This window comes from Astyanax mexicanus, chromosome 13 (assembly GCF_023375975.1).
Source record: "Astyanax mexicanus isolate ESR-SI-001 chromosome 13, AstMex3_surface, whole genome shotgun sequence".
Lineage (NCBI taxonomy): Eukaryota > Metazoa > Chordata > Actinopteri > Characiformes > Acestrorhamphidae > Astyanax > Astyanax mexicanus.
This window is the reverse complement of record NC_064420.1, coordinates 30371535-30383927: the sequence shown is the minus strand read 5'-3', so window position 1 is coordinate 30383927 and position 12393 is coordinate 30371535. Positions and strand designations below refer to the sequence as shown.

Genomic DNA, 12393 nt, shown 5'->3' with positions numbered 1-12393 from the left:
GCGTCTTGTGGCGATGAAGCAGGCGACTCGGCAGCTCGTGATGCTGTGACAGGCGGCTCACACTTTTTATTCTCCTTAAAACTAAGCTTATTATTAAAATTAGATAAAAGAAACAGTGTTGAATTGGGAAAATTGTATTGTATATTTGTGTTAGTTGTGTAATTTGCTTTAAGAAACTGTATTAATCACAACAATTTTCTGTGAAAAATTTTAATCATTGTTAAACAAATTGAAGTGCTGGTATTTTCCTGTATTTTTGGGAGGGGGTAATAATGTATAATATAATACATAATAATATAATGTGGTATGCCTGGCAAACTAGATCCTTTTTATTATTTTATTAAAATATTTATTATAATATGTTATGTTATGAATTATATGTATTATAATGTATTATATATTTCAGGGACACATATGGGACTGTGGAGAAAAAGCAGCAACTATTGTTCAGCACCTCCACAAAATCCTTTAAAACTATTCCAGGCAACTCTACCTCATGAAGACACTGAGATTAAGATACCTCAAAGATAAATGTGCTACTTCTAAAGTATGAAACATTACAAAATAATTAAACATATCATTCTTTATATCTTTAATATAGTCTGCAATATTGCATTTACAATGTAAAAGATCATACAAAAATAAAGGAAGCCTATTCAATCGTCACTTTACTGATGATGTTCACTGTGCAGTAAAGCCGTGTCTCTGCTGGGCTATGTCTCATTATGAAAGGAGGAATAAGGAAATGAACAGAAGTGAAGTGAGAGAAGTGAACAGTAGAGTGGCTCCTATGGAAACAATGGTAAACAGTCCTGCTGAGAGGAGAAGAGGACTAGCATTCATTTTCACAACAGTGGTACAGAGTCACAGAATCGCACTGGAAGACTCCTGTAAGCTGGTGAGTGGCAGGTAGGACACATAGTTATGTTCAGAGTATCTTTATTACCGTTTTTTACGTGTTTTGTACTGTCTGTTGCAAACCTGTCCAAATAATTTTGCCTACCTATGTCTTGTACTCACAGCCAAAGGTTTAAAAAAAAGTATTCACATTCATTACTCAAGTAGAAGTATAGATATAGTGTTTAAAATACTTCTGTAGACGTTTAAATATCAACTCAAACTTCTTACTCCAGTAAAAAAGAGTGAAAGTACTGATTAAAGTATAAAAGTAAAAGTAATGTCAGGGTAAATATTACATTAAGGACAAAAGCTTAAGCCACACCACAGAGCACATGAGCACAAAGCACCTCCCCAAACCCCCAAAAAACACATTGCACAAAAGACAGACTGTCTGTTTCAGCTGCATTTGTGCCCATTGAAAATGCATTTTTAGTATAATGCAAATACAGCTCTGGGAAAAAAGACCACTTAAAAACGACGAGTTTCTTTGATTCTACCAAATTGAAAACCTCTGGAATATAATCAAGAGGAAGATGGATGATCACAAGCCATCAAACCAAGCTAAACTACTTGGATTTTTGCACCAGGAGTGCAGGCATAAAGTTATCCAAAAGCAGTGTGTAAGACTGGTGGAGGAGAATATGCCAAGATGCATGAAAACTGTGATTAAAAAAAACAGGGTTATTTCACCAAATATTGATTTCTGAACTTGTAAAACTTTATGAATATAAACTCTTTTTCTTTGCATAATTTGAGCTCTGAAAGCTCTGCTATTTTTTATTTCAGCCATTTCTCATTTTCTGCAAATAAATGCTGTAAATGAAAATAGGTGGGATTGATATACACGTCCAAACCAATAGGGAGTCAGAATGGTATACGTTTATACTTCTCTACATCTAATCACAATATAATTCCCTCTATCTGGATGGGGAGATTTATCTGGCTGAATGCAAGATGAAATGAAACAGGAGCAATGAAGCTTTTTTTTAAATGTAAGGAGTAGAAAGTTCAGATAATAGAAGTAACAAGTCATCTAAAAAAATATATATATAAAAAATATATCCTTTAAATCCTCATCTCACTTTTACTGCGTCCGTCTGACTACAGTCCGTAATGTTATTCACAGTCAGGAGGGCTTCAGTTATTATTTCATTTACAATGTAAATTAAAAATAAAAACTTTAAATGAGAACCTGTCAATTTTTTTTTTATACTGTGTATGGTACATATGTATATAAACCAAAAAGTCGTATTTTGTGGGGTACCTAACACTGTATTGCACATTTTACTTCTAGGTTCTGCGCAACTTCGAGACCCATGATCGACTGTAGAGTAGATTGACGCCAAAGAATGACAGAGCAAAAGGAGTCAGAAGACAGAAAATGGAGGAATATCACCGGCGCCGACTTAAAAAGGATGTGCCCTCAGCAAAGAGCTCGACACCTGGCTTACGCTGAGCCCTCCAAGGAGGCAAAAGGATGGATGGCGGCGTCAAGGCAGCGGGTTCACGCTCGTCTGGCTCAACAGAAGGCAGAGCGAAATCCTCAGCGAGTCTTGGACTCAAAGTTGCATCAGGATGAGCTCATTGGTCAATTAAAAGCCACTGAGGCGCGGAATAGGATTCGGCAAATGAGGCAGCAGTACCACAACTTAAAGGCAAGGGTGTTTTATACCTAAATATGCCATTCAAATGCAGCTTCATTGATCATGCTGCGTTTTCAGGCTCTGAAATATGTGGGGAAGATGTTATCCCTTCCTCTGCACTTCTGTGTCGAGAGAGATACTGCGGCGGGTAATTACCACTTGCCTTAAAACCCTGACTTGTTTTTTTTTTTTTTTTTTCTCTGTCTCTCCAGGCACAGGAAATTAACTTAATGATTTCATGTCAGCCCAGTGCACAGAGCGCTGTGCGGCTAGAGCTTCTGCTTCAGGCACAGGAGAAGAAGAATAAGAAGACAAATATCTCAGACGGTCTGGATCAGCTACAGGTAGACTGCAATCCTCCTGATGCAATAGTCAAGTATGTGGGCTACTAAAGGGGGGTTTGAGGTTTAGTTGTTTACGGTATGTGTCCACTTGTCATTTTGCCTTAAAGCATCATATTCATTTTAATGGAGAGAGCTGTGACCTTCCGCAGCCATATGATACATAGGGTAACTTTATGCAAAGAAATACAGCCAATCAGAAAAGTGTATGGAGGTACGTAAATGTCACACAGGGACCTTACGTCTCGAAACCATGAAGGAAAAGCTCATAATAGCAGCATTCTGGCTTGAATAAATACTAGTGGTGTCAATTGATTAAAAATTGTAATCACAACAATATTCTCTGATTAACTTTTATTAATCATGCTTATTCTTCTTAAGACGCACGTTTTTATAGTGGATATTTAAAGCTGCTTTAACACAGAACACTGAAAAATTCCAGCTCCCTTGCAAACAGTGTTTTCAGTAGGATGTGCGGCGCAGATATAAGCACTGAACACTGTACAGATTGTGTGTGTAAACAGCATGAAGCAGCAGAGACAGCATTTTTCTCCTGAGTCTCTTATAACATAACTATGTATAGCTATAACCAGTCATTTGGCACTAACTATGTCTCCTGCAGTTGAAAAGACATGATCACTTGGGAAAGAGTGAGGACTTGTCACTTGTCACACAAATGTTTATATTAAAGGCGAGGTGCTAAACTAGTACTGTCTGTATGTGTATCAGCTAATTAATGTTACAGATATGGGGCCCTATTTTAACTATCTAAAGCTTACTTAGTAATTGCGCTTTGCGCAGCTGGATTTAGGGGCGTGTCCTGTGTCTTTGGTATGGTAAGGGTGTGTGTTTTAATTCCCTTAATTATTAATGGGTGTGTTTTGGGCGGAACGTGAAATGAACCAATCAGTGTGTCTGTAGTCATTACCTTTAAGAGGCAGGTGCGCGCTGACTTCTGTTCATTCCTATTTTAAGGGCCCTATTTTAACGATCTATAGCGCACTAGTTAATTGCGCTTTGCGCAGTTGGATTTAGGGGCGTGTCCTCTGTCTTTGGTATCGTAAGGGCTTGAAAAATACGCCTTGCGCAGCTCCAACGGCGCAAAGGGTGTGTTTTAATTCCCTCAATTATTCATGAGTGTGTTTTGGGCGTAATGTGAAATTAGCCAATCAGTGTGTCTGTAGTCATTACCTTTAAGAGACAGGAGCGCACTGACTTCTGTTCATTCCTATTTTAAGACCGACTGCGCGTCAGGCTGTGAAGATAAACTAACAGTTTAGAGAAGAGTTAAGTTATTTTATTCTTTATTCTGTTTATTGTTTATGTAAAAACTGGGTTTTCAACACTGAATATTAATCAAGCAATTGATTATTTATGTCAGGATGCGGGTGCAGGGTAGACGAGGAGGCGGACGCAAATGTAAACATAAACGGGATTTATTTAACGAAAACAGGATACAAAATAACAACTGGGATAAACTGAAACAAGACTGAGGAAACCGGGGAAAACATGGAACACTGACAGACGTTAAACGTACAAGGATCGACACCGGGGAAATGGAACACGGACCTTAAATAGAGGTGCACACACACAGGGAACAGGAAACACCTGGGACGAAGGGGCGGAGCTACAAAGGAACACAGGTGAGTGGAAAAACACTGGAGATGAAACACAGACCTAAGAATAACACAGACATACGAAGCAGACAGACCAAGGACCTGACATAACCCCCCCTTTAACGCGCAACTCCCGGGCCGCGTAAAAACAGATCTCCGGGAGCCGGGCAAGAGGGGGTGGAAAACACAACAGGACACCAAACAAGACTAAGAACAGAAGAGAGAGGACGGGACAGGAAACTGAAACGTAGACTGGACAGGGAAGAAAAGCTGGGACTGGAGACTAGACACAAACGGGGAAATTGACGGAACTGAAGACAGAGACTGGACGGGGGACTGGACAGGGAACGGAGACTGGACATGTGGCACAAAAGGAGACTGGGACTGGACTGGGGACAGGACACATGGCTGAACAGGGGACTTGAAAGGAGATTGGACATTGGACTGGGCTGGGGATGTAAACGGAGACAAGACAGGGAACGGAGACTGGGACTGGACAGGGGACCGAACACAGGGCTGGACAGGAGGCTGGACACGGGGCTGAGACTGGGCAGGGGGCTGGACAAAACTGGACAGGGGAACTGGAACAAATACATTAACAGGAACTGACACGAACACAGTAACAGGGACAGGAACAGAAAAACCACTGGGAACAGGAACTGGAACATGGACAGACACGGGAACCATGACAGGGAGAGACAGGGGCACAAAAAACACAAGAGGGTGCCCAGGACCAGCAAAAGTCTGTGGGGTTAGCCTGGGCACATTACTGGGGGCAAATTCAGGAGGTCTAGCTGGCCTAGGGACACGGGGCCTAGGGCCAAACATTGTTCTTGGAGTTGGCTTGGGGGTGTACAAAGTTCTAGGAGTGGGCACAGGATCAGAGGCGGCCGGAGCCGCGGGCACAGAGTCAGAGGCGGCCGTAGCCGCGGGAACAAGGTCAGAGGCGACCGGAGCCGCGGGCACAGAGTCAGAGGCGGCCGGAGCCGCGGGCAAAGGGTGAGAGGCGGCCGGAGCCGTGGGCACAGAGTCAGAGGCGGCCGGAGCCGTGGGCACAGAGTCAGAGGCGGCCGGAGCCGCAGGCAGCGCTGATACAGAGGCGGCGGGAGCGGCAGGCAGCGCTGGTACAGAGGCGGCGGGAGCCGCGGGCAGCGCTGGGCCCGAGGCGGCGGGAGCCGCGGGCAGCGCTGATCCAGAGGCGGCGGGAGCCGCGGGCAGCGCTGATCCAGAGGCGGCGGGAGCCGCGGGCAGCGCTGATACAGAGGCGGTGGGTCCTGCTGCGGTGGAGGCGGCTGCCACCGCGGGCTTGGAAGCGGCTGGCACAGCTGGCGAAGACGCCGATTCAGCGGGAGCTGAGAGTGCGGCCGCCGCCAAGATCCGGACTGGAACCGCAGATTCAGCAGTGGGCGAGGCTGTAGAAACCGGACCGGAGCTTGTTACTGGAGCAGGAGTCGCAGAACTGGAATCCGGCCGGGCTGGAGAGCTGGAAGCCGGCCGAGCTGGAGAGCTGGAAGCCGGCCGGGCTGGAGAGCTGGAAGCCGGCCGGGCTGGACAGCGTGGTGGAGCTAGCAGGCTAGCTAGCTTAGCTGGAGCTTCAGAGAGCGGCGCTGCCGCTGTAGTCTCGGGGAGCGGCGCGGCCGCCGCTGAAGTCTCAGGGAGCGGCTGAGCCACGGGAGTCACGGGGCATGGAGCCTCAGCCGCGTGCTTCTTGGAGCACGGTGAAGCCAGCAGGCTAGCTAGCTTAGCTGGAGCTTCAGAGAGCGGCGCTGCCGCTGTAGTCTCGGGGAGCGGCGCGGCCGCCGCTGAAGTCTCGGGGAGCGGCTGAGCCACGGGAGTCACGGGGCGTGGAGCCTCAGCCGCGTGCTTCTTGGAGTGCGGATGAGTTGCGGGGGTCTCATGGCGTGGAAACGCAGCCGCGGGCAACACGGGAGTCTGGGCGGCCTCTCGAGCTGTGCGTCCGAGAGCCGTGTAGAGCGGTAAGGGGGTTCTGGCCGGTGCGGTGTAGAACTCCTCTTCGTCCTCGCTGGACGCAGGTGTGAGGAGATCGGAGTAGTCCCAGAGAAAGGACTCCTCACAGCCTGCATCCACGTCACCCCCGTCCTCCTCGGAGCTGCTGGGAGCGCAACCGAGGAAGTCCCACGGCTTCCGCTCCACGAGCCTCGGGTACTCGTAGGTTTCACCCAACCTGAGACGAGTCCCGAGGCTCCCCGCACACACCTGCAGCGCCCACCCAAGCAAATCCTCCCCGGAAAAGGGATCCTCCTTCGGCTGGCGGGACCCCTTAGAACGTCTACCCCGAGGCCTGTGGCGTCTTTTAGGCCTCGGGGATTCCAACGCCGGGGTCCCGCATGGAGCGTGGCGAATCGCCAACCTGGAGCCGGTCCACGAGTTTGCTGCGTCCATTAGTAGGTCGATCCTTCTGTCAGGATGCGGGTGCAGGGTAGACGAGGAGGCGGATGCAAATGTAAACATAAACGGGATTTATTTAACGAGAACAGGATACAAAATAACAACTGGGATAAACTGAAACAAGACTGAGGAAACCGGGGAAAACATGGAACACTGACAGACGTTAAACGTACAAGGATCGACACCGGGGAAATGGAACACGGACCTTAAATAGAGGTGCACACACACAGGGAACAGGAAACACCTGGGACGAAGGGGCGGAGCTAAAAAGGAACACAGGTGAGTGGAAAAACACTGGAGATGAAACACAGACCTAAGAATAACACAGACATACGAAGCAGACAGACCAAGGACCTGACAATTTACACTGGAGGAGGAACCTCATTTACAGTTTAAAGGGGATTAAAAATATAAAAAAAAAAATAGAAATAAAAACTGACATTTAATATAGACTAATAAAATATATGCGTAAAAAAAAATAGGACATTTTAAAAAGATCATAAAAATTGACATGAAAAGTAAAGGATTTATATCTTATGAAGAAAATAATAATAGCAGTGAAAGTAAAGTAATGATGAGAATGATAAGAAATGATCAAATTTATATAAATAAACTAAGAACATGGGAATCATGGGGGAAAATATATATATTTAATAATTTGATTAATAAAAGAATTAAGATAATTAAAATGAAGAAAAAAATAAATCATATAAAATATAAACTTATTAAAAAACTATCTTTAAATTTAAAACGACCACAGGCTTTCTGATAGCGCGCAGAATAATAAAAGTTTCAGTTAGTTTCAGTTTTAAATCATGAAAACAGCTCACCAAAACCTCAACCTCTCCCTTATATTTGACAATATTTGATTAATTTACAGGTCCTTACTTATTTTTATTTAACTGAACCGAGTTTTATATTATTTGTAGCCTTCTTTGGGTTCTGAGCACCCCTAAACCTCTGATTCTCGAATCAACCCTGAGCTGTACCATTTTTTGGCTTTGAAAAAAAAACAAAGACCAGCAAGGACTCATTTGCAGTAATCTAGTCTTGAGATGACAAGAGGCTGAACAATCACCTGGGTGTAGGAGTGGGTCAGTATGCATCCTGGCCTTTGGTTGCTAATTGATGCACGAGAGTGGAGAGGTGAGATCCTCATCTCAGTTCCTGGAATTCTCGATGCAGAGTGCCACTGTCAGGTCTCATCTCCTGGAATGCTGATAAACATGCAGGGAAGTGACTATAGCTTAATGATGTAACACTTCATGTTTCTTTTTTTATCTCCAGCCATATAGCAGTCAAATCAGTCAGACAATGATTTCCTCAGGTCAAGAGATTCCATTCCAACACTTGATGTCTTCTATTGTATTACCTCAGTGATCTGTGAAGATCTCCCCTCTTCTGTGAGCAAGAACTCATCTGCCCTGTCTCTATTAAGCCGAGATGAATGACTCAGAGGCTGTTTCCTGTGAGATCACAATCTGTAAGGTTTATCTGTCTCTGAGGTCGAACAACATGATGTTCTTGGCTAAAGTGTGACATCTTTACAGTAGCAATTCACTGATCTGACTCAAATGACCAATTGAAAAAAGATTGGAGAGTTTGTGAACTTTGTTGTAGAGTTGCTGGTTCAACAACTGTGGGTGCAAAGGTTATTATTCAACAAAGAAAGAAAGAAAAGAAGAAATGAAGGTCAGTCAATCCGAAAAAAAAAAATTCAAGAACTTTGAAAGTGTTCTTAGGTGTAGTCGCAAAGACTATCAATACTGTAATGATGAAACTGGCTCTCATCAGGACCACCGTTGGAAAGGAAGACCCAAGAGTTACCTCTGTTACACAGGATAAGTTTATCAGAGTTAACACTCCTCAGAAACCTAAAGATACAGTAAAAACACCCAGATAAGAGCCACTTTAATGCTTCACAGAGTATTTTGGTTTGTTTAAAAGTTTTAAGTTACTACATGTTTCATTATGTGTCCCTTCACAGTCTGGTTGACTTCAGTATCCATTTACAATGTAGATAAAAAAATTAAAACATTAAAATTATTTAAGCTATTTGTTTTATTTTTTTTATAATTTTATTTCTAATTTTTCCCATTTTCCCCCCAATTTACATGGCCAATTACCTAACCCACTCATTAGGACTCCCTCTATCACTAGTAATGCCCCAACACACCAGGAGGGTGAAGACTAACACATGCTTCCTCAGATACATGTGAAGTCAGCCACCGTTTCTTTGCCGAGCAGCATCACAGCGCACTCAGAGGAAAGCGCAGCAGCTCGGCTTCGATACATCAGCTCACAGGTGCCCTGTGCTGCGGACATCACCGTAGGAGTGATGTGGGGAGAGAGCGCCATCTACTAACCCAGAGGGAGCAGGGCCAAGTGTGCTCCCTCTGAGCACCGGCAGCTTGATGGCAAAGCTGCATGAGCGGGGGTTCGAACCTGCGACCTCCTGCTCATAGTGGCAGCGCTTTAGAACGCTGGACCACTCGGCACCCTTATTTGTTTTAGTTTAAGCTTTCAAACAGCAAAGATTTCCAAATAACACTTAAAAATTCCTGAAGCTCAGTAGGTTAGTACAAAACCACTGAAGGTTGTAAGGTGGCGTGTTAGGGCACTTTCACACCTACCGTGTTTGGTCTGGACCTTCCGAACCAAATATCAGGTGGGAAAAGGGGCCATGAATTACAGTCCAGACCAAAGGACCAGAGTTTGGTTCAACCAAAAGAGGTGGTCTTGGTTCAGATCAACTGAACCATGGTCTGGTTCATCTGCAGAGTGAAAGAACGTTTCTAGATGGTTCAGATTTTCAGAACAATTACAGGAACTTGTGGCAGTCTTTAAAAAAACAGAGGAACAGAGAGTTGGGTGGTGAGTGTCATGGTGAAATCCGACTCCAATTGGCATGCAAGTGCATCACTCAACTGTATGGACAGTAAATAAGAAGGAGACAATCCTTGGTGTAGATTCTGGTGCAGACTTTCAGGTGTGAAAATGCCGGAAAAAATGCTGGAATAAGTGGATCAGAAAATCATGTGGAAAGTATAATTTTTTCCCCTTCTGGATGGGATGCGTTCAGGAGCATCATGGCTCCTATCAAAACTCATTTCACCTCTGACTACTCTAAAGTATATCCATGTCTGTGTGCGAGTGTTTATATATATAATTTTTTTATTTTTTTCAGAGGGGTGGTTGGCCGTTCCAAGTCCTGGTCCAGGGTACCTCCCTGAAATTAAGTTTTGCAACTTGGGATATCTGTAGGTAGGAGTGTCTTATAGAGTGGACAGTGAGTGAACACAGTGTTTAAAAACTCCAGCAGCACTGCCGTGTCTGATCTACTCGTATCAGCACAACACACCGTTCCAGTGCAGTCACTGAAGTGTTGAGAATGAACCACCACCCAAATAATACCTGCTCTGTGATGGTCCTATGGGGTCCTGAAAATAGACGAACTGGTGGAAATGAGGATAATGAAGTATGCAGATTACAGTTTGTAATTACAGAACTACTATTAAGCTTCTATATGCCCAGTGGAGCTGATAAGATGGATAATGGGTGTAGAAATGAGTGTTATGCTTGATGAGTGTATGCACAAGGGTGGACCTATATGTAGTACACGTTGTACGAATTCTAAAATGGCCTTTTAAGTGCATATGTATGAATTCCTTTTGAGCCCAGGCTGTCCTAAGCCCCGAGGACCAGTTTGACATCCACAATTCTCCGATATCGCTGCAAAGACCCTTCCATCGTCCCTGGAGAAATAAGGAATCAGTTACAATCTTCTGTCACCCTCTGTTATCCCCTCTCCTTCTTTTGCGGCTTTCTTTTTTTCTATCCTCTCTCACACTCAATGGCAATGATTTTCTCACCCTCATCTTCTATTTCTTTACAGAGGCAGAGGGTGGAGGAGATTCTGGAGGATGAAAAGGGCCTAACTATAATCAGAGGATGAACGGCGGCACAGGGGGAAAGCTCTTCAAGCAGCAACACTCTAAAAATGTTCAAATATAGGAAGATGACGCACATTTCTGTATTTTATCTGGAATCAACTTTTGACAGTATGATTTTATGTCATTTTTTAAAATTATGAATATAAAAGCAGCACTTTATTAAGAATACAATACGATTTGTAATATAAAAAAATAATATCCAAAATATATTACACATAAATAAAATAAACCAATTGTTGTGTTTTTTTTTTTTCATTAAAGCTGAAATATTACAAAACAAAATATTAGAGTGTGTGACCTTTTTTTGTGCCATCTTTTTTTTTGGTCCAGCATATAGTATACAGTATATGTAGTATATAGTGCCTTTCTAGACAGTAAATTACATTTTTTATAATCACAATTCACACACAATCAATAACACTCTGCACTCATCCACACAGACACTGGTAAGGAGTGGCAGCCAATCATGCACAGCATACACTTATGCCAATGCATATCTGGGCATACAGTCATGTATACACATTCACACACAGGTATCCAATTTTCTCAGCAAGAATCCAATTTACCGTATCTCCATGTTTTTGGACTGTGGGAGGAAACGGGAGTCTCTGGCAGAACTTTCACTGGTGCTTTCATTTCACAAATAAACCCCTTATTGAATGATAAATGATAACTTTATGGTGTTCTCACGTTAAAAGGACTGACAAGGTTGCGCAGTATATCGAGAACTAGTTGTTATATGAAATTGCTCTTTCTTTTCATTGTAATGGAAGTGATGAATCATTAGGTGAATCATTAGATTAATATTATACCACATGAAATACCGGAGATTGTGCCTTGTTATTTTCCAAGGTGCTTCTGTAATTGCATGTTCTTACCGGCCCACTGGCACAAACAGTTCAATTACCAGAAAAAAGAAACACTAGAGTGTGAAAAAAATATCACCTTCAGACATGATGTTGTTCACTAAGAGCGTGACCTGCATGTGATATGTAACGCTACAAACAGATCCCTTTCCTTAGTATTAGATGTGTTGAATTGTATTTTTTTTACTAATTTATTTCTAATTTTTCCCAATTTTCTCCAATTTTACACGGCTCCCCCTATCACAAGTGATGCACCAACACAAGGAGGGTGAAGACTATCACATGCCTCCTCTAATACATGTGAAGTCAGCCGCCGCATCTTCTTGAACTACTGCTGATGTATCATTGCCAAGTAGCATCACAGCGCACTCGGAGGAAAGCGCAGCGACTCGGATCCGATACATCAGCTCACAGACGCCTTGTGCTGATCGACATCACCCTTTGGAGTGATGTGGGGAGAGAGCGACATCTACCCACCCAAAGAGATCAAAGCCAATTGTCCTCTCTCTAGGCTCTGGTAGCCGATGGCAAGCTACAGGAACAGGATTCGAACTGGCGATCTCCTGATCATAGTAGCAGTGCCTTAGTGCTGAACTGTACATTTTGTTACAGAAAACATTTGTAAGAACTATCTAACAATGTCTTTGGATTCTTCCTATTTTATT

General features: G+C 43.6%; 1 protein-coding gene across 2 annotated transcripts; it reads left to right on the top strand.

Moving 5' to 3' along the window:
• The first annotated feature begins 704 nt into the window (after positions 1–704).
• LOC103031616 (protein LKAAEAR1) lies at positions 705–11104 on the top strand. 2 transcript variants are annotated; one of them, XM_049463177.1, is made up of 4 exons: positions 705–898; positions 2195–2555; positions 2756–2887; positions 10805–11104. In XM_049463177.1, exons 2-4 carry the CDS (start codon positions 2250–2252, stop codon positions 10862–10864), a joined length of 498 nt encoding a protein of 165 aa, XP_049319134.1. In that variant the 5' UTR covers positions 705–898; positions 2195–2249; the 3' UTR covers positions 10865–11104. The 2 variants fall into 2 exon arrangements, with proteins under 2 accessions (XP_049319134.1, XP_007250826.2); XM_007250764.4 differs by having other exon boundaries at positions 705–909.
• Positions 11105–12393: the final 1289 nt, after the last annotated feature.